The 22260-nt window shown below is 46.1% G+C and overlaps 1 protein-coding gene across 1 annotated transcript; it reads right to left on the reverse strand.

The window, feature by feature from the left end:
* Positions 1-17613: 17613 nt before the first annotated feature.
* LOC122436534 (puratrophin-1-like) lies at positions 17614-21979 on the reverse strand. Its single transcript, XM_043460323.1, has one exon. The coding sequence runs from the start codon at positions 21769-21771 to the stop codon at positions 18187-18189; it is 3585 nt and encodes a 1194-aa protein (XP_043316258.1). The 5' UTR covers positions 21772-21979; the 3' UTR covers positions 17614-18186.
* Positions 21980-22260: the final 281 nt, after the last annotated feature.

A 22260-nucleotide genomic window follows, 5' to 3' on the forward strand; every position in this document is an offset into this window, starting at 1 on the left:
TTGGGGAGAGCCAAGCTGGGATTGAGCTCGCGTCACTTCCGGGAGGAAGCGCAATTCTCCTGCCCGGGCTCGGGGGTGGGCTTGCGCCCCTCCGGGCCCGGATTCTGCAACTTTCCACCTTCTGTGGGCTTTCTGGAACAGATGGTGGCGAGTGCTTCGTGTGTACCCTCGTGGTACGGGAAGCTTAGGAATGGGTTTCGGGGGTCCTGACTGGTTGGGCGCATTAACGTTTCATCCAAAATGTTAATAAATGAAGTGCGCTCTGGTGTTTAGAAAACCTGTTGTCGAAAACCTGGTAACGTGGCTTGCTTGCTCCCCGCCCCTCCGTTTTTTTGGCGGGGGCGGGAGCGGGGGACAAAGCGTGTGCTAGAGACAAGGGAGCAAAGATGAAAAACCCAGAGACCCCTCTTTTCACATTATATTTGGAAGAGAATAGTAGCTTCTGGAGCCCCTGGAACCCCTGGAGTGGGGACTCCGGGTAGCTTTCCAACCCGACTTCCTTCCCAGGTAGAAATCGAATGAATAAAATTTCTGTGTGTCAATGTCTTTTACGCTGTTTTCCAAATGAGAATTTTTGTGTGTTTGGCCCCATTGTACTGTAGCTGCCGCAGCACTGCTGGGACAAAGGACAGTAGAGGATGCAAGGAATGTCTGTCCCTCTTGAACACAGGAATGCAGATCTCGCTGGTGGCAGCAAGCCCTTGTTTAGTCGCTAAGTCATGTCCGACTCTTTTGCGACTCCATGGGCCCGCCAGGCTTTTTTGTCCATGGACTTTTCCAGGCAAAAATGCTGGAGTGGGTTGCCATTTCCTTCTCCAAGGCATCTTCCTGATCCAGAGATGGAACCCGCATCTCCTGCATTGCAGGTGGATTCTTTACCGCTGAGCCACCTGGGAAGCCCCCCAGCAAGCCCTCCAGCACCAAATAACCCAGAGAAGGGAGAGGGCACATCCCTTCCTGAGGTCAAAGTTCTGGATTTCTTTTCCCAGTTCACAGGTTCCAGTTCAACTGGTTAAAAGAACAATAATCACACTGTTTTAAATAAAATATAATACATGCTTACAATTGTTTATAATGCATAATATGAATTAATTTCAATATATTATTTCTAATATTAACAATTATTATTAAGCAAGGCAATACTGGGGGCTCCTACTCACCTAGGCAGACTGTCTCAAGACAGATCTAGCTCTGTCCTCATGCAGTTTGCAGCCAGGTGGAGGGATGTAGTCAGTCTGCAAACATAGGGAAGTTTGAAAGAAGTAAACCAGTGTTAACATCATTTTGTTGTGTAAGTGCTCAGTCAGGTCTGACGCTTTTCCAACTGCATGGATTGTAGCCCACTGGGCTCCTTTGTCTATGGGATTTTCCTGGCCAGAATGCTGGATTGGGTTGCCATTTCCTCCTCCAGGGGATCTTCCCGACCCAATGATCAAACCCATGTCTCCTGCATTGGCAGGTGGATTTTTTACCACTGAGCCACCTGGGAAGCCCTATTTATGCCATTCAGTTCAGTCGCTCAGTTGTGTCCCACTCTTTGTGACCCCATGGACTGCAGCATGCCAGGCTTCCCTGTCCATCACCAACTCCTGGAGCTTCTCAAACACATGTCCATTGAGTTGGTTGATGCCATCCAACCATCTCATCTGTCGTCCCCTTTCCCAGCCTTCACTCTTTCCCAGCATCAGGGTCTTTTCAAATGAGTCAGTTCTTTTCATCAGGTGGCCAAAGTATTGGAGTTTCAGCTTCAGCATCAGTCCTGCCAATGAATATTCAGGACTGATTTCCTTTAGGATGGACTGGTTTGATCTTGCAATCCAAAGGACTCTCAAGAGTCTTCTCCAACACCACAGTTCAAAAGCATCAATTCTTTGGCGCTCAGCTTTCTTTATAGTCCAACTCTCACATCCATACGTGACTACTGGAAAAAAACATAGCTTTGACTAGATGGACCTTTGTTGGGAAAGTGATGTTTGTGCTTTTTAATATGCTGTCTAGGTTGCCATTCCTGCCAGTTATTTTCATATAATGATATTTAATCTTCACGCAGGAGACATGAATTTGATTCCTGGGTCGGGAAGATCCCCCAGAGAAGGGAACAACGACCCACTCCAGTATTCTTGCCTGGAGAATTTCATGGACAGAGAAGCCTGGTGGGCTACAGTCCATGGGGTCGCAAAGAGTCGGGCACAACTGAGCAGGCACGCACACACACGCACCAAATGTATAATCTTTCCTAACCTGTAAGATAGACCATTGGTGCCTATTTACAGAGAAGAGAGAAATTCAGAGAAATCAAGTAAAGCCATAGAACAAGTAAATGGAAAACAAAGAACTTCCAAGGATGTGGATTCCAACTCTGTGCTATATTCTGCTCCTTGTACACTCGGCTCTGAGGAGGAGGGCCGGTTCAGAGAGTGGGTCTGGATGACTTCAAACCAGCATTAGAAACAGAAATGGGCTCCATGTCTCCCTCTATTGACTGCTGGCTTGAGAATGTCCTCTGTATGTATATATGAAGGACCAGAGGACTGTACTGAAGGGCTCAACAGCAGCTCAGGTACTTCTGAAGTAACAAATAGGAAATACAGAACTTCAGAAAGACATCATTCCCTGTGTTCTGAAAGGCAAGATGAAGGGCCAGGGACATCGTAGGTGTTCAACAAATACTGACTTCTCTTGAAAAAAAAAAATGTCTGGAATGGTTAAAAACACAGAGTTTAAGTGCTGGACTAGGTCCACAAATTTGAAAAATTCCATTTCCTCCTCCGCCCTTTTGCCCTGCCTTATGGGTGTGCAATGAGGAAGTGCCTCATTGCCCGACAGTGAGGCAGATGTAGGAGAACAGGCTATTTTCTGCTGGCTTCTGAGTCACTCTAAGAGTTGTCCCAGTGAATCAGCTCACCCCTCCTCCCCTCCTTCCCTTTGTTAACTCACCACTACCCATTCTACTCCCAGGCTGACCTGGCACCTACTTCCTTCATAGCAACTGGCGGCTCCCCAGATTTTCTGAGCTCCTGCTGACTTTCCTCAGTGAGTGTGGGAGGACCCAGCAAGAATGAGATCATCCCTGCCTTGTAGGATTGAGTCCTGAGGGTATTCAGATTGTTATCCTTTTAATTCATCACCCCTGGAGCTAGTGCATGGCCAGAGCCTGTGAATTTGAAGTTCAGTGATTCTTCAAATGGATAAAATGTGTAAATAAATTTAGAGTCAGGCACACAGGTGTACAAAGAGGTAGAAAGTGGGTTTGTAATAATTTCCTAAAGTTGCGTAACACAACATACCATTTTTATATCTATTATTGTATCAACTTGCCAGTAGTATTTATTAAAAGCCTACTATGTGTCAGGTAACAATTTAGTAAGAAGCACTAAAGATTATAGTGTGTGTTAATTTTTCTCCAAATGAGTAAACTTCCTAGGTTGGTGTACCGTGAATGTTTATTGCTGGTTTGGGGGAGGCAATGATAGAGTAAAAGAGGGCAAAACTGGAAATTTAAAAGAAAAATTTGTGACTTCTGGTGGAGTTCTCCGTCACAAACTGTAGTTTCTTAGGGCTGCTGTAACAAACTGACCTTAAAGAGGGTGATTTAAAATAACAGAGATGTATTCTCTCTCAGTCAGGAGGCTAGGAGTCTGAAATTAAGGTTTTGACAAGGTTGGTTCCTTGGTGAGGGGTGTTGGTGAGAGTGGGCTTATGGAGGGTCACACTGCTCTCCTAGCTTATGAGGGTTCCTGGCAATCCTTGGCTTGTAGCTGAATTGCGTTATTCTCTGCCTCTATCTTCACATAGCATTTCCCCCTCTGTGACTTAATGTCTCTATATGTCTTCTCCTTTTCTTCTAAGGATAACAGTCATACTGGATTTAGAACTCATCCTAATCTAGGATCCTAACTTCATTTTAGCTCATTATATCTGCAAATATCTCATTTCAAAGAAAGTTCACATTCTGAGGATTTTGGGGGGCAGGGATGAGAAACATTCAAAGATGTATGCAAAACTACTTCACAAAGTAACACCCCCCACTTAACTCCATTTAGCTTCATTGGTAATAGCATGAAATTAGCGACCTAATTCCTAAAGATCGTTTCAGTTCTATAATTATATGATAATTATATATGCTAGAAGCATTTCTCAAGCCTTTACTATATGGCAGGCACTATGAAATTGCTTCAGAGTACATCTCATTTAACCCTTAAAAGAATTCCAGGAGCAAGATGTGAATATTCCTATTTTACAGATAAGGAAATTGAGGCACAAAGAGGTTCATGGTCATGGAATTCATAAGAGATGAACATGGAATATTTACTCAGATCTGACTCCTAAGTCCACCCTCATAATTACTATGCTCTATCATCTCTCCATCATACTAGATGGGTTAGGAACACAGGGAATGCAATGAATATTTTACAATTTGATTTTTGGAATACTTGGAGCTGAATAGCAATCTTCTGGGGAAGGCAAGAGAGAAGAGAACAGTGGGTGGCAGAGGAAAACTTAGTAGGGAAGAGGCAAGATATTGGCACTTACCTGAGCCTTCGTTTCCTCATTTCTTAAATGGAATCATAGTTCCTTCAAGTGGTTGTGACTATCCAAGTGAGATGATGGGCATGAAAGTATTTGGTAAATTCTATGAGGGATGGTAAACTATTTGGAGATCTTGCTCAAGCTCTTTCTCCTCTCTGGGCCCCAAGCCCTGCAGCTGAACATCTAAGGGTTGGTTGACCATCTGGGGCTCTATAAGACTCCTAGCTGTGACCCACTGGGACTGACTAAGATGCTGGGTAAGCTAGATGTCAAAGTTGGAGTGACTGGGCAAAGTGACCTGGCTTGTCTCTTCCTACCTGCTGGCTCCTTATGAGCCTCCATCTGGCTTCTCCAGGAGGGGATCCTGAGGTTGCAGTATAGAAGCCTGAGAGAGCTCTTTCTGCCGGGACCAGGCTTAAGTGGGAAGGGTGGTGTGCTGTCTCCACGACTCCCTACATTTTCTCCCATTACTTGTTCCCACAAAGGCCTTTCTGAGTAGTCCTTAAGGTTCTCTTCCACCTAGGATCGCCCGACCGACTAGAGCACAGGGGAAGCTGAGGAGTTTCTGGGCGTGGCCCTCACTGTGTTCTCGATCTCATTGCTCCCCCTAGTGCTGAGCGGCGAGTCCTGCAGTTGTCGGCTTCCCTCTTGGCCGTCCCCCGCGCACCCCGCGCAGCGCCTCGCTCGACGGTTTTTCCTTCCAAGGGTGTGGGCTGAGAGCGCAGCAGGTGGGGGGCTCCAAGGGCCAGCAGTCGGGAAAAACCCCCTTCAGGGGCAGATTCTTCTGGTTTTTAGCTAAGTGTTGGGGCCAGCTTGACCGTGCGAGAGCCAGGAAACTCTTACCTTGGACTTCACAGAGGGAGGTTGGGAAAGAAAAAGAAATCTAACATTGTGGGTCTCCTATGTACCAGGTGCTTCACATATATTACATGTAATATAATGTAATCCTTACATAGATAATCCATCTATTCCTTTGTGATCATTTTAGGAGATAATTATTATTACTTCTCATGTTTCACGTGAAAGCAAGTTCAGGGACTACCTTAGTGGTCCAGAGGTTAAGAATCCACCTTCCAACATGGGGACGCAGGTTTGATCCCTGGTCAGGGAACCAAGAGCCCACACACATGACGTGGGGCAACTAAGCCCATGCCATAACTACGGAGTCTGGGCGCCGCAACAAAAGAGCCCGTGTGCTGCAACTAAGACCCGACACAGCCAAAAATAAATTCATCTTAAAAAAGAGAAAGAAAGCAAGTTCAGGGAGGTTACGTGTCTTGCCAAAGGTCACGTAACAATATGATGATAATGACATCGACCGGTTATTTAGTGCCTACTTCACCCCAGGCACATTATTTCTTTTCATCCTCCCAGCAAATCTTAAAAAAAAAAAAATAATCATGATAACGTATTGATGAGATCACTGAGATTTAGGTAGTTTAAGAAAGGGGTCACTGAGGAGCTTGCCTGAGATCAAAGAGTAGGTCCTCTGGTCTTCAACGCCAGCTGTTTCCATTCCACCATTGCCTCATGGAGCTGTGGGTGGTGGAGGTGGACTGAGCCCAGCACCATGTGATTCACTGTTCTTTCCATTACTGGCACTGCCTCAGCCCTTCCCCAGGACCAGGAAACTAGGGCCATGTGGTGTTTTTGGATCTCCAGATCCATAGATAGGCTCCTGACATAGGATGGCAATGAAAAATCAAAAACAAGGCCGTAGGCCGTTGGATCCTAGGACAGTTTGCTTGGAGAGACACATAACAGGGCTGCTCCCTGGGAACCACACAACAGTATTGCTGTTAGGGGCCTTGGGAAGAGCGCCCAGAGGACCCCGAGTCCTGTCTCCCTCATCCTCTGTGGAATTCACATGTTCCCCTAAAGCTGATGGGCCTGGAAGGGGTACACACAGCTCACTGAGGGGTGAAAAGGGAAGGTAAATGGGGTACAGTCTAGCCCGGCTGGAAAATTCCTGGAAATAGATGAGAAAAATCATGGAGTTCCCAAATCACCCACCAAATTTCCCAAAGATTTGAGTCAATTTAAACCCCTCCCCAGTGTTCTTGCCTGGAGAATCCCAGGGACGGCGGAGCCTGGTGGGCTGCCATCTATGGGGTCGCACAGACTTGGACATGACTGAAGCGATTTAGCAGCAGCAGCAGCTTCACCCCCAAAATACAGATTAGTCATAGGTCCCTGGAAGAATACTTTATGTCCCTTTGGATAAATCTCAAGTTTTCATTTTCATTCTAATCTTTGAAATTATTAAATTATAATCGAGAAGCACATACCTGATGATGAGTTGATGTTATGTATGATGAGATTCATGTTTTGGCTGCTATTTCCAAGTGTTCATGCAGACTCATGGTGGGCAGGGGGCAGGAGCTATCAACTGGCTACTGTTTTTTATTGGTAAGTTGACTTATTTCATTAACGGTTAACTTTCCCCACCCTCTTCCAACCATTCCCTTTTCTGTCTCCCTTGCTGTTTCTCCTCTGCCCCAGGTAACTTCTTCCCTAATAGTCTGGGGCCAGAACCCCTTCTGTCTCTTCTGGCTCCTCAGACAAAGCACTGGGCTGAGTAACCTTGCCAGAGGGACTGAAGCTGGCTGGAAGGCTGGTCTTCCTTTCCTCTTTGTTCCCCCTTCTTCCTCACACATGGCCTGACATTAAGCAGTAAATAATTTCTGTGCTGCGCTATAAACAGAGCTTCGGCTCAGCCGGGCTTCTCTCTGGTTTCAATCTGATGAAAGCCAACTACACATTCCCTTTCGTCTGTTATTTCAGCTGAGGCACCACAGAGTTGGCTGAATGGGTTCTTGTTGCTTACAAAAGGGAGAAATATGTGTAGGAAAAGTAATGACCTGGTTATGGCTGCACCATCATTTCTAGGCAATTTCCTAGAGGAGCCCTTTGGGGGAACCTGGTGCTAGAAACTTCTATGCCCTGATTTCTTGCTTCATGACGTCTTCTGGTCCCTGGCAGGGTCTAGTCTGCCCTGACAAAAGTGACCAGGAGACCCAGGGTACCTGCCCCATTGGGAGGAGTCTGTACATTTCTCATCTCCTTTTCTTTTTGCCACCCTGCCTTCCTCTTGTCCCCCCTTTATTTCTAAAACTATCCTTGAGTACCTGTTATCATTACCACAAGAAATAACACACAATTCCAGACCTCAGGGTACTCACAGTCTTGAGGGGAGGTAGATTTGTATAACTAGTTGACTCAAGTTCTCCTTCTTTCTGTTGCCACACTTTCCAAATAAAATAACTCAACCCACTGTATTACATCGTAATCAGGACTCCTCCAGATGTAAAGGACAGAAGTTCCATCCAAACTAGCAAAGGTAGTTTTTATTGGCTCATGTGATAAAAACATCCAGAATTAGACTGCCTTCACGTGAGGCTTGATCTGGCTCCTCAAAAGCGTTACCAGAACCAGGCTGCTCTCTTGGGAGGGTTCAACTTTACTTTTGTAGAGTTGGTTCTGTTTTCAGACATGCTTTTTTCCTCAACTGGCAATAAACATAGGAGTTACAGCTTCATATCCAGTCATATTCAATAGGAAAGAGCATCTCCTTTGTCCTCAGAAGTCTGAGAAAAGTCCCACTCTGTCTTCTTGGTTCTGCTTAGACCATGTATTCAACTCTGAATCCAATCATTGTGGGCAGGGCATGTGCTGCTTTGGTTGGCTAGATGTGCTCTGTGTAGAACCATGCATTAAGTGTAGGGGAAAGCTATAACCACAGGTGAAAATGCATTCATTCATCCATTTATTACCAAAAAAATGGGGATGAATATTTCAGAAGCAAATAGTGTTTATTACACATTTGAGCATTTGTCTCGCATTTGCTCTTGGGACCTCTTGAGCTGCAGCTGATTCTCTAACCTTGGCCTGGACTTTCCTTGCTGCTGATTATTGTCAGAAAGTCTGGAATGACTGTCCTTTGTTGTCCAAAGCATTACTAACAAAAGATTGTTGTGTGCAGCAGCTGTTCACTGAGGATCTGGGGGCCTTGTATGGTATGGGCAGTGTTAAAAAGGTTTTTAAAGATTTGAGGTTCTCAGATTTGAAGGTATATCAGAAATACCTGAGGGTCTTGATAAATCACAGATTGCTGGGCCCTAACTCAGGAGTGTCAACAAAAATATACACTGGCTCTGGTATGCCAGGTGCTAAGGTTACAATGATGGCCAAGCTACCTGCTGTAAAATTCTTCTTTGTTATGCAGAGTGATTTAATTACTTACTGCAAGCCTTTCTCATCTCAGTTCTATCCAGGGGACCCTCAATTTTCATAGTCAGGTAAGCCCATGAAGATATTTTCTCTAACAGAAGAATCTATTTGTACTGTCCTTGGAGGTCAACTGATTCAAACTGCAGCAGCTTCTGTGATAATATTTCATTTATTTTCCTACTGCTTAGGCAAATAGGGAATGTTGTGAGTGAAGTATGATGCTTGAGGTACTAACTAGGTGTAGCTTTCAAAGGCACAAAAGGGAGTAGAACCTTCCACAAGGAACAGCTGCTTGACTCCTGGGTAGCATTGTGGAAAGTGAGTAACTTGAGAGCCAGACGTACTAGCTGTGTGACCTGGGCATGTCATTAACTACTTTGAGTTTCAAATCCCTTATTATAAATTGAGAAATAATATTGTGTTTCACAGGGTTGTAGTAAAGAAGAAGCCAGATAACGGGAGTTTTATGGATAATTTTTCTCCTTGCCACCTATCTATCACCAAGACCTGTCAATTTTTTTTTTTTTTAAAAGACCTGTCAATTTTTCCTCCTGAATACTTCAACTTCATAACTTCTATTCCTACCTCCATCACCATCTTGGTCTGTCCATTACCTTGTTTCTTCAGGGCAGTGGCAGCCTTCTAAGTGGTCTAGCCTTCATTCTTGTCCCCTCCAGTCCATTCTCCACACAGCATGCTGTGCAGATCTTAAGAAAACACAATCTGATCATGTCACAACCCTTCCTCTCAATGAAAACTATTCAGTGGTCTTAGGATAGCTCTGTTCACAAAGTCCTCATTACTTGGCTTCTGCTTCTCTCTCCAGAATCATCTAGATCCTCTAGATGTATAATGTGTATAATTACACATTCTAGATGAATCATCTAGAATCCTCATTGCTCTCTATGCCCTGGACAACTGGGGACAAAGACTCTCCTTGATCAAATTTTGGTCAGGCTTTAGTTTAAGTCTTGACATTGGTCACTCACTCTCACCCTTTGGCCTTGCTGGGCCTGCACAGCCCAGTTTTAGCAGGAATCCTGCTAAGTGAGTCCATATCCTTCATATCTGATTAAATGCTTCATCCTTCACCTTTAATCTTTAGTCCTTGGCCTGCCTTCAGCAGGAATCCTGTTAAGTCAGTTTAGCAAGAATCCCCCATCCTTGATGTCTCCGCTTAGTGATTTTCCATCCACTGAGTCCCTTACTCTGCTTTGGGGCTATAAATCCCTTTTCCTCCATTTGATTTTGGAGTTGAAACTGATCTCTCTTCCCTATTGCCGTAGTCTTGACACTTTCCTAGTAGTCCTGAGGGAAGTCTTCTCTACCATTTTAACAAGTGTCAGGGTTAGTTTTTTTCTTCAATGATGGCCGCTTTTCTGTTCCTCAGAGTCTTCACTAATGTTACTGTGTGTTCTTGGGCTGTTCTTTCAACCCTCTACCTAAAGCCTATACATCCTCAGACCTTATCTCAATGCCACCTTATCAGGAAAGTTTCCTTAGCCCAACAGAGTAAGTTCTAATGTTTTGCCTTCGTAGCATGTGTTATGATTTGTAATTATATACTTGCGCAGTAATTTTGATTAGTGTGGCTTTTCACAAGCCTTTTGTATGCTCCATGAGGACAGAGCTCACCTCTATTTTGCTCATGATTCTTATCTCCAATATCTCAACACAGTACCTGGTACCCAGTGGGTGTGTTCTATGAATGTTTATTGATTGAATGAATGAATGAATGAAAGTGCACTGTTTATAAAAAGTGCTCTATAAATCAGTTTCTCCTACTGTCCAACTGTGGTAATAATCCTGAGTTCCTTGGTGGAAAATAAAGGCTTTTATGACCTATTTCAACCCACTGCAAACCCTCTTAGGGAAAACCTAGGTTCATACCCTTGGAGGTACCTGGAAAGTCCAGAAACTTCAGGTGAACCTCCTGAAAAGTCCACTTAGGATGATTACCCAGGAAGTAAAATGATTTACTCATTTTTTAATCCTCAATTCCTGGAACAGTGCCTGGGCCCTGGAAGTTAATCAAATAAATGATCTTGAAGTTGAGGAAATATCCAAAAGGGACTCACTGACCCATTTGGGTGGTCTCAGGAATACTAATAATCCACTTGAGACAGATGGTCTCCTACATGGATGCTAATGGAGATGAATGCTAGTTCTGCCCTGATGGCTGCTAGCCAAGCAGAAAATGCCATCAGGAATGAAGCCCATGAGGGGCTTCTTTAGGTGATTTTAGTACCATAAAACAGGGGAATGGTAATATGAACTTAGTGAGATTTCTTAACGATTTCTATTACAGCCATCTGTTTTTCTATAATATTTAAAAATTAAAAAAATTTTATTTATTTTTGGCTGTCCTGGGTCTTTGTTGCTGCACGAGAGCTTTCTCCAGTTGCGGTGAGTGGGGGATACTCTCTAGTTATGGTGTGCGAGCTTCTCATCGTGGTGGCTTCTCTTGTTGAAGAGCACGGGCTCTAGAGCGTGCGGGCTTCAGTAGTTGCAGTGCATGGGCTTGATGCCCCACTGCACGTGGAGTCTTCCCAGGCCAGGGATCGAACCTGGGTCCCCAGCACTGTCAGGTGGATGCTTAACCACCGGACCACCTGGGAAGTCCTCTCCTCTAGCATTTATCAGCAGAACCGGTGGGCAGGATTAGGGAGGGAGAGGACTCAGTAAGAAAGCAGGGAGTTGGGTCTCTGATCTGGAACCTGACCCCACTCCCACCTCCCCCACTCTCTGCTTTCCTTTAATGCCAGGCTTTTTGAGACCCATCCTCACCTTCCATCCTTCCATCAGTCATTATAGTCTCACTCATGCCTCACTGTGCAACTGCTCCGCTAAGATTTCCAATGACCATCTTGTTGACAAACCATGTGGTTGTGTTTGGGCCCTAACTGTGCTCCCTGCAGACGCTGTTCTCCTTCCCTTGGTGTCTGTGATGACACCATCCTTTCTTCTTTGGTTTTCTACCTCTCCTTCCCATTCTTTTTACGGCCATTTCTTTCTCTTCCCACGTTATACACTGCCCTGGGTGAGCCATCTAATCTGATGTTTCAGTTACCACCTCTACTTGGAGGAGTCTCAAATGCATGACTCAAGCTCCAGACTCAGATAGAATAGGTCACCTCCATGGCATTCAGCCTCCCTTCCTCCCAGTCACCTCATCCTACTAACCATGAAGTGTTGTCTGTTCTGCTTCCCTAACCCACCCTGTCTCTCTACATTTCCTGTCACTACCTTAGTTCAAGCTGCCTTTACCTCTGCTATGGATCCTAGAAGCAGCCTTCTGTCTGGGTGTCCTGCGTCTGCTCTGGCTCTTCCTCCTTCAATTCGTTTCTACATGGCAACCATAGTGATTTTTTTCTAAAGTGAAAGTTTGAACAGGTCACTTCTCTGCTTAAGTTCTGCTAGTATTCTTGCCTGGGAAATCCCATGGACAGAGAAACCTGGTGGGCTACAGTCTATGGGGTCGTAAGAGTTGGACATGACTGAGTGAGCAAACCACCCCTGCTTGAGTTCCTAGAAAGTCATGAGTTTCCCATTTCCTTCACGATTAAGTGTAAATGTGAGCATGACATCCCTTTTTGGTCCAGCCTCTGCTTACTTGCATTTTCAGCTCCAACTTTTGCTGCTGCCCTGGCCCCAGGCAGTATTAGACCTCTGTTGAACTATTTGAATTCTGTTACTTTATCATGATCTGTTTGGCCTCAGGACTTTTTGCTGTGCTGTCTGCCTGCACTGCCTTTTCTTGGTTCTTCCAGTCCAGCTAACTTACTCTTTCTTTAGGACTCTTCTCAGATGTCACTTCCTCCAGGAAGCTTTCTGTGATCTTTTAAGGCCAGATTTAGGTGCCGTGTACCACGCCCACCTACCGCATTCTATTTGTTCTCAATACACTCTGTACTCCCGTCGTTTTACTTGTATCTGTGTTTCCCATTACTAAAAGTTCCTTGAAAGCAGGGATTCTGCCTGAGGTATTCGTAGTTTGTCACATAGTATCTGCACATAGTCGGCATGAATAATATTTATCAAATGAAAGAGCAAGTGATTTCTTAAAGCTTTGTCATAGCTTGCCTACTATTGTGGTTAAGAACAAGGACATTGATGCCAGCCTGGATGGGAGGGGACTTGGGGGAGAAAGGATGCATATGTATGTATAGCTGAGTCTCATCACTGTTCACTGGAACTACCACAACATTGTTAATCGGCTATACCCCAATACAGAATAAAAAGTTTTGTTTTAAAAAATAAGTAAAAGAAGCCAAACATCTCTAGAACAACAACAGAAAAAGGACATTGAAGCCAGACTGCCTCGGTTCAAATCCTGGCTCAGACACTGTCTCTCTGTGCGACCTTGGGCAAGTTACTCAACCTCACTATGTCTTGGCTTCATTATTTTAAAAATGTTTCTTAGCTCATAGAATTGCTTTCAGAGTTAAATAAGTTAACGTTTATATGCTTGATAAAAAGTAAGTAAATACCATATCAATAGAATAGCTTATTCTACTATATGACCGCACATGGATAATTTTGAGAGTAAAAAAGATACTATTACTCATGACATTAGGACAGGTGTAAACAGGACTGTCCTATGCAAACAGGGATGTTTAGTCACATTACATACAAGGGCTCATTAGATAAGTAAACAATGTCTTCATTTTTGTTGGTTTTGTTTCTGTCTGTCCATTGTCTTCTAGTGATTAGCAAACTCTTCCCACCATAAAAGCCTGTGTGTTTATCTTCAGGGACAACAGGGAAAGGAAGGAGGGGGACAGTGTCCTAGGGGACGGAGTTTGTAGCGCAGCATTAAAGAAATGGAAATAGAGTGAAATTCTTAGGGTGGGGGTGCAGGAGTAAAAGAGAACCTCCCCATATCCCACTGAGGCCTGTGGACTTGACAGAAGGTCCATGTGTTCTCCTGATGGCTGGTGTGATTTGAGGCTGTCCAGCCTTTCCCAGAGCCTTGTCTGTGGGCGAGGCACTCTGCGCTGACCCTGCTTGACATGCATTTGCTGTTTGCTCCCTGAGTTTGCTGTTTTCTCTCAAACTGTTTCAGAAGCATGTGGTTCCATTTGCTTCCCCAACAGGGAGGTTTTTGTTTTTGTTTTTATTACCTTGAAGTAGTGGTTTTTATGAACTGGGATAAACACCTGGTGGGCAGGAGTTTTATCTCATGGTCCTTCCAATTTGAATTCCATTATTTCTCCTGCTTACCTGGGGAGGGGAAAAATATATTTTCTAAACACAGTGCTCCTTTTTCTAGATTCCCTGACAGATGCATCATCAGATAAGAGCACCTCTGCAGATGAGTGCATTTGCCTGGAATACCAATGGCACACAGTTCTCTGGGTGACTGTGGCGCTAGAGGAAGCGGGGAGGGGAGAACATGTTTCCTTACCTTGAAATAAAGCCTGTCAGTCTGAGGAGGTGCCATTCAGAAATGCGTGCCACCTTCATTGTCCCTCCCTCTCCCTCTAGGGAGAGTGGAGGTAGGAGTGGGGAGTGGGAGGAGAAGGCACTCACTTTTAGTGACACTTCCTATGTTCCAGGCAGTGGTAACCTTCCATTCCATTAATGCTCAGAGCAACCTTAAAATAGATATTAGTCTTTCTCCTTCGTGCATAAGGAAAGTGAAACTCAAAGAATAAAAAGAACATGCTAAAGATATATCAGCAGTAGGCAAGGATTTGAATCTGCCTCTATCTGGTTCCAAATGCATGCCTTTTATATTTAATGCCTACGAGGCCCCGAGAGCATGAGAATTCACTTAGTGTCTCACAGTCAGCCAAGAAGAAGGTTATATTTTTCTAGCTTCCCAGTGGGAGGGAAAGGCAGGATTAGGCAAAGCATGTTGGTTGTGTGCTTAATTAATATAGAAGAGGGAGATCTGAAGGAGTTTTTGACTGTAAGTAATTCCATCTTTCATTCATTCAATATAGGCAGTGCTTACTGTGCGTCCAGCAGTGTATCAACTTATTTGAAGAATATAGTAGAACTGCCCAAGTGGCGCTAGTGGTCAAGACCCCGCCTCCCAGTGCAGGAGACATAAGACGTGGGTTTGATCCCGGGGTTGAGAAGATTCCCCTGGAGGAGGGCATGGCAACCCACTCCAGTATTCTTGCCTGGAGAATCCCATCGACAGAGGAGCCTCATGGGCTGCAGTCTGTAGGTTGGCAAAGAGTTGGACACAACTAAAATAAATTAGCATGCAGCAGAACACAACATTGTAAATCAACTATATGTCAATAAAATAAATTAAAAAAGGATATAGTAGAAAAGGCAGTCTTGAGGTCATGTGTAGCAATCTTAGTTTTGGACATGTTGAGCTTAAGATATAGGTTTTTTATTATTTGGATATACCTGTCTGGCGTTCTGAGGGGAGGTCTGTGCAAGAAATATAGATTCGAGAATGATCGTAAAACAAGTGGTAGTTATACCATTAGCAGTGAGGGAACTAACTAGGGTTATATGAGAGACAAGTGCATGGAATGGAGGATGAAAACATGAGGGAATCTGTGTTTCAAAGGCAAACCAAATGAAGAGTTCACAAAGAAGATTCAGTAGGACTATTCAGAAATGTAAACAGAGGATCAAGAGAGAGATGAATTGAGTTAGATTTTGTTTTTCTATTTCCTTTTAAAAAGAAACTACCTATTGAGGTGTAATTTACATATGACCAATGCACTCATTTAGAGTGTACGGTTCCCAGATATATGCCACCGTCAGATGCTACCACGTCAGCAAACAACAGGGAGTTCTGGTGAAATTTTGACAAATGTAAACACTCATGGGACCTCTACCCCAGCCAGGATATAGAATATTCCCATCTTATGAAGATTCCCTTGTGTCCCTCTCCAGGTATTCCCCTGCACTCCCTGTCCTAAGCGACCACTGGTCTGATTTCTATCATCATAGATTAGTTTTGCCTATTTTAGAATTTCATTCAATGTAGTCATGAAGTATCTACTTTAAAAAATTGTTTTTTTTATTTTAAAATTATTTATTTATTTAGCTGTGCTGAGTCTTAGTTGTGGCATAAGGGGTCTTTAATTTTCATTTGCCATGGCGTGGGTGATCTTTAGTTGTAGTTTGTGGGATCCAGTTTCTTGACCAGAGACTGAACCCCAGTACCCCGCCTTGGGAGCCTGGAGTCTTAGCCTCTGGACCACCATAAAATTCCCAGTACCTACTTTTTTGTATCCAGTTTCATCAGTGCTGCTGCAGTAACTTGTTCCTGTTAATTTCTAAAGTAAAATTTCACTGTATGAATATACCATGATTTGTTTTTCCACTCACCTGTTGGTGGATATTTGAGTTATTTCTAGCTTGGGACTATTATGAATGAAGTGCTATGAATATTTGTGTACAAGTTTTTGTGTGTAAATATATATATATACACAAAATGTATATGTATATATATACATATTTTCACTTGCATATATATATATATTTCATTGTCAAGTGTTTAGTGTATGTTTAAGAGAAATTACCTACTTCTTTCCAGAGTGGTTATATCATTTTACTCTCTAATCAGTAATACATGAGATTTCTACATGCTCCATATTCTTACCACAATTGGTATTGTTACTATATTTAATTTTTAGCAACTCTATTAAGTGTGTAGTAGTACCTAACTGTGGTTTTAATTTGCACTTTTCTGATAACTAATGATTGAATATTTTATGTGCTTTTTGGTCATCCTTTGGGTCTATTTCTGGCCTATTTCATTTGTGTATTTGTCTATTTTAATGCCAATATCATATTATATTGATTTTTATACTTATAATAAATCTTCAAGCCAAGTTATTTAAGTCTTCCAACTTGTTTTTAAGTAATGGTTTGGCTATTTTAGATCCTTTGAACCTTTACATAAAATTTAAAATCACTTATTAATTTCTACAAAATAGAGCCTCCCGGGATTTTTATTTGAATTATATTGAATCTGTCATTTTGGAGAGAGTTGACAGTGATATTGTACCTTTCAGTCCGTTTCTTTAGGTATTTAATTTCTCTCAATAATGTTTTCTAGTTTTCCATGTATGAATTTTACATATATTTTGTTAAATTTATACCTTCACACGTTATGCTTTGATGAAATTTTATGAAGTATCTTAGATTCATATTTCTTGTGCTTGAAGTTCACTGAGATTTTTGAGTCTGTGGGCTTATTTTCATAAATTTTTGAAAGATTTTGGTTATTATTTCTTCAATTTTTTTCCTGACTTCTCTCGTTTTTTTTCCTTTGGGATCCAACTGCATATATAATAGGTTATTTGAAGTTGTCTCACTAATACTCTGGTGGTTTTTTAAAATCTATTTTCTTTTTGTGCTTATTTTGTATAATTTTCTGTTGCTCTCTCTTGAAGGTCACTAATCTTTAATTTTCCAGTATCTAATCTAATGTTATTCATCTCAATCATTTTCATTTTTATCTTTAGAAGTTCTATTTGAGTCTTTTATATCTTTCATGTTTTCACTTAATATGCTTAATTTTTCCTTTACCTTGCTTAACATATGGGATATAGTTTTACCAACTGTAATGTCTTTGTCTACTAATTCCATCATCTATTTCAGTTTTCACTGATTAATTTTTCTCTTTACTATGGACTGAATTTTCCTGCTTATTTCTGTCTTATAATTTTTTATTGGATTCCAGACATTGTGTATTTTACCTTGTTGGGTACTGGATGTTTTTGTATTTCTACAACTATAATTGAACTTTATTCTGTGATGTAGTTTTTTTTGAAATTATTTGGTCCTTTTTTTTTTTTTCCCCCACTGAAGGGTGCATTATCAATTTATTTTTTATTATAAACAAATAAAGAATAAACCACGAGTCAAGGGTCTGGACTCCATCTCTGAGAACCAAAGACCTTACAACCAGTGAAATAATCTTATACAACTCTAACTGAAAGCTATTCAAAAACCTCTGAGTCCATGTAAGCAAACTGGACTGGGGAGCTAGGGCGGGCAACAGGAAGAGTCCAGTATGGATGAGCCTGGCTTTGAGACCCGGAGGTGGGAAGCAGTGGCGAGGAACCCACCTCTGTTCCTCCTGAAGGGTGGGGCAGCTTAGTCACTACCAGAGCCACTCAACATCCCACTAGCCTAGGGCATAGAAACATATATCCACCTTCTGCTCTGGGTGGGAGCAGAAGATGGGGACAGAAGGGGACATGGGCTAGGAGCCCAAAATGAGGGTGCTCATTTAGGCTCTGCTGCCAGAATCCCCTGGGGAGGTCACTGCCAATCTGTCCAATGGACACAGACATCAGAATGGGTGGTCAACAGGACTGTGCATATGGGCTGGAGGTGACCCAGTTGCCGCCCATGGCCTGGTCATAGCATATCTCCAGGGAGGTGATGCTCCTTGGATCTAATGACTCCTGGATCCACTGCCCACCTTCAAGCCCAGGCTCAGACGTAGGACAAGTCCTCCAGGCCCTTGCCCAGGATCTGCCCTGACACACAGCTGCTGTCTGAGCCACTGGAGCCACTGGCTGATGGGCACTGGGAGGAAACCTCTGAGTCTTCAGGAGTCAAAGATGGCTGACTGCCCAGCTCGGCATCCGTCTCCAGTGCTGCTTCCTCTGGGAAACTGGTGGAATACAGGGGCCAGTGGAAGCCCAGAAGAGCTGGGTCTCTGTGCAGATGCAGGTTGAGGGACCCCAGTATGGAGCAAGAGGCAGGGTCTCCAGGAAGGGCGCTTGAGGCCCCCAGGTAGGGGCTGTCAGAGTCAAAGGGAGCCACAGCAATGGAGGCCCGAGAGCGAACCGCTCGGCACTGCAGGATATAGTTGACAGTGCGGTCGTTGATAGCTTCTTCGCTGGGTGCGATGTCCCGGAAGGCCTTGTTCCCCACACCCATAGACACCATCTCAGCCATGCGCACCTCCTTGTTGTGGACGGCCTGCCTCCAGAGCAGGCGGGAGATGTCAGCTGTCCAGGCCTGCTTGGTGGCCAAGCTGGTGGCTTGTAGCACAAAGGTGTCCTTAGCCTTGCGACGGCGAAACCAGATCTCAAAGTGCAGGTTGTCGTCCCCACAGCACTCAGTAAGGCCAAGGTCTGCCATCTTGAAGGACCGCTTGTAGGTAAACAGGTCGATGCCTGTGGGTCCTCGGCGAGGCTTGCTGAAAAGCAACAGCTCCTCAAAGAGGAAAATGCGACGCAGGGATTTGTGGCGCCCACAGCGGACTGTGAACTCATCCTGCCAGATCAACTGGCCCTGTTCCTTGAGGTTGACATCACAGCCATGGATGGCATCCATGGCTAGCAAGTCATTGCCGTGTCGCAGCTGGAAGTGCACGAGGCTCTGGGCAGCCCGCAGGGCACTCAGCTCCTGTGCGGGTCCCCCGCAGGCCCGCGCCAGCTCCTGCAGCAGCAGCGCGTACTTGCTCATGCGCTGGATGGGCTTCAGCAGGTAGGAGGCCAAGTCCAAGTGGTCCCCCAGTGCCTGCTGCTTGTCCCTGAAGAAGATGCGACCATAGCTGGTCATCAGGGCATCAGAGCGTGGTTTATTCTTGCTGTAGAGTGCGTACATCCCAAACTGCGCCCTATGGCGCAGGAAGGCATAGGCCACCCGGGGCGGGTGCTGGGTACAGGCCTCCAGCTCACGCAAGAAAAAATGGCGGTGGAAGTCCCACAGCTTCTCCAGGTTGCCAAAGAGTTGGGCATGCTGGCCACGGAGGCCCTGGGGCACATCAGGGTGATCCAGCTCAGGGAAGTAGTTCTCCATGGTGTAGTCCAGGGCACGGACATACTCCCTCTCCGTAGCCACCATCTCCGCCAGCACCAGCTGAAGTCTGTTGGGGCTCCTGGGGTCACAGCTCCCTGGAGGAGGCATGGTGGGGCATGACCCTGACTGGGCACCATCTCCAGCCTCTGGTCTGTGGCAGGCAGGTACAATAGCCTCATGGTGGCACTGGTGGGCAGGTTCTCTGAGACTCAATCCCAGATTCCGATCAAGGCTATAGGCCTTTCTCAGGGGAGGGACAGCAGGTACCGCTGGGACCCGGCTGACACACAGGCTAGCTGTGCTACCCGTCGGGGGTGACTTCCGAGCAGCTTCTAACTTCTGATCCAGGTCCAGCCAGGTGTCCTGGCACTGCGCCCAGGCCCAGCGGCACTCCTGGCGAACGCCCTCAGATCCCAGCCCTGTGGCTAGAGCCCACATCTTTCGGAAGTGGGTAGGAGGCAAGTCCGGGTGCTTGGTCCAGTGCAGCTGCAGCCGCTGCAGCACAACCCCTGGGCACTCCTGTTCCAGCTCTGCCAACACTTGCCGCCCCTCCTCGGCCCAGGTCAAGGCCTGCTTGAAGAACTGCAAGAGTTTCTCGGCATCTGCCAATCGCTGCCGCCGCTGGGCCAAAGCCCTAGAGAAGTCGGCCAGCTGGGTTTGCAGGGTCAGAAAGCGGGCCCCAAAGGGGCCCAGTTCGGCCGCATCGCAGCCAACCAGTGGCTGCAGACATTTCTCCCCTCGCCTGACCTGTTCCTGAGCAATCTGGTCCAGTTCCCGAAAAGGGCCTTGGGCCTGAAGCAGCATGTCCAGTGAGGGCTCCCTGGGCTCCTCAAGTGCTGGCCAGCCCACCTGCTGAAGCCACACTTCCATCTGGTGCAGCTCGCCCTCCTGGGCCTCCAGCGTCTGGACCAACTCCAGTGCTTGTATTCGGCGGTTACCCTGCAGGGTCAGTTGGTGCAGCAATCCATCCATGCGGCCATACAGCTCCTCAACCTCATCCACTGCTGACCTGTAGTCTGGGCTCAGGGTCACCTCTGGGACCTCTTGCTTTAGCCATGTGAGCTCCAAGGCTCCCTGGCATTGTAGCCATGCCAACCGTGGAGAGTCTAGCACATGCTCCATCAGGACCCGTGCCTGCCGCAGCAGTCGACCAACTTCCCCAGACTCCATGGGCTGGGGCACAGCCTTCATGCTCTCAATGGCTCCCTGAAGCAGGGCACAAACCCCCTGGCAGCTCTGTAGGAGGGCTTCCAGACGCATCCGGAAGTCCAGCCAAGCCTGGTGACAGTAAGGCAGGCCTCCTCCTAGTGAAGTGAGCAACTCTGAAGTGGAGATGTGGGTCAGCAGGCTTTGGTGAGAGGATAGACGCTCTAACTGTAGCCCAGGAGGCAATTCCTCCGGCAGCTTTCCCACCAGCAGCACACGGTGCACTGATCCTGGGACTGCTTTTTGCAGTTGGCTGAGCCCCCAGAATATGGAAGAGCTAGGGGAACAAATCCGGGCGTCCACCAGTACGGTCAGTCCCAAGGTCTGTACTTTGGGCCTGGGGATGCTTTGCAAGTAGAGCAGGAGGCGGACGAGCTCATGGCTGTTGCACTTGGGGTGATTCCAGGCCGAGTTATGGGCACACAGAAGCAGCACTGCCCGGCCTTCTACATCTCGAGTCCCTGGCAGGGCAGCCATGCCACTGGCAAGCAGCTCCCAGGCAAGGTCTTGGGCCAGGAGGCAGTCAGTGGACTTCAAGAGCCTGGATCTGTGGGAGTCTGCCTCCAGTAGCCCTGACGACATCTCAAATAAAAGACCTCCATGGTTCACAGGGTCACTGTCCAACCCTTCAGGGTCCAAGCGGACTGGCATGACCCTGCCTGAAACTGAGTCCCCTGCCAAGTCTCCTTGGCTGTCATTCTCACCCTGTGCCAGACTAAGGTGGGAAGACATTGGACTTAGGAGGATCTCCACTCCATAGGAGGCTGGTTTATTCATCTGGACAGAGAACCCTCCTAATGTGCCCTTCTGGCCATGCCCCGACTCATCTGCAACCATCTGTCCTGTGGGTGATTGAAGCTCGCCAGGCAGAGGGCTGCCCTGGAGCTCCTCCCCAGCTGCCCCTGCTGGTGGGCTTGGAGGAAGGGGGTTCTTGGCCTGCATCTGGGGAGCAGGTTCCCCCTCATCCCAGGCATCTCTGAAACTGCACACAGCAAATCTCCAGTCGGTGGCATGGCCCTGGGACTCTGGAGACTCATCCCCATCCTCCAGGGGCCCTTCCATCACCCCTTCCTTAAAGGTGGGCCTGCTCCAAGCAAACGGGAGAGGAGCTAAGCCCTCGGTGTGAACTGAGACCTCAGCTCATCCAGGAAACACGTTGAAGATGGCCGGGTAGGGATCGGCGGGCGATGCAGGCGGAAGGCACTAGGCCGTAGGAGGCACCAGTCTTGGTGCCCGGCACCGGGAGCACAGCGGCTATCGCAGTTGAGGCCGCATCGCTGCCTCGACGGCGGCTACGGTGCGCAGCCTCCAGACCGCGGGGGCGGACACGGGCGCAGCAGGGAACGCTGCGGCGCCGCACCGCCCCCTGGGGGCCGGAGGACGCCTATTTGGTCCTTTTTAGGCTTGCTTTGTTATGCATGACCAGAACTGTTTTTAATCCACAGCTAATACTGCCCACAACTGAAGCAATACCCTTGTGAATATTCTACCTGATGACCTGTAAATTAGGAAGTTTTCCATTCTTTTTGGGAGATGAACCCTGAGGATTGC

Source organism: Cervus canadensis, chromosome 2, assembly GCF_019320065.1.
Source record: "Cervus canadensis isolate Bull #8, Minnesota chromosome 2, ASM1932006v1, whole genome shotgun sequence".
Lineage (NCBI taxonomy): Eukaryota > Metazoa > Chordata > Mammalia > Artiodactyla > Cervidae > Cervus > Cervus canadensis.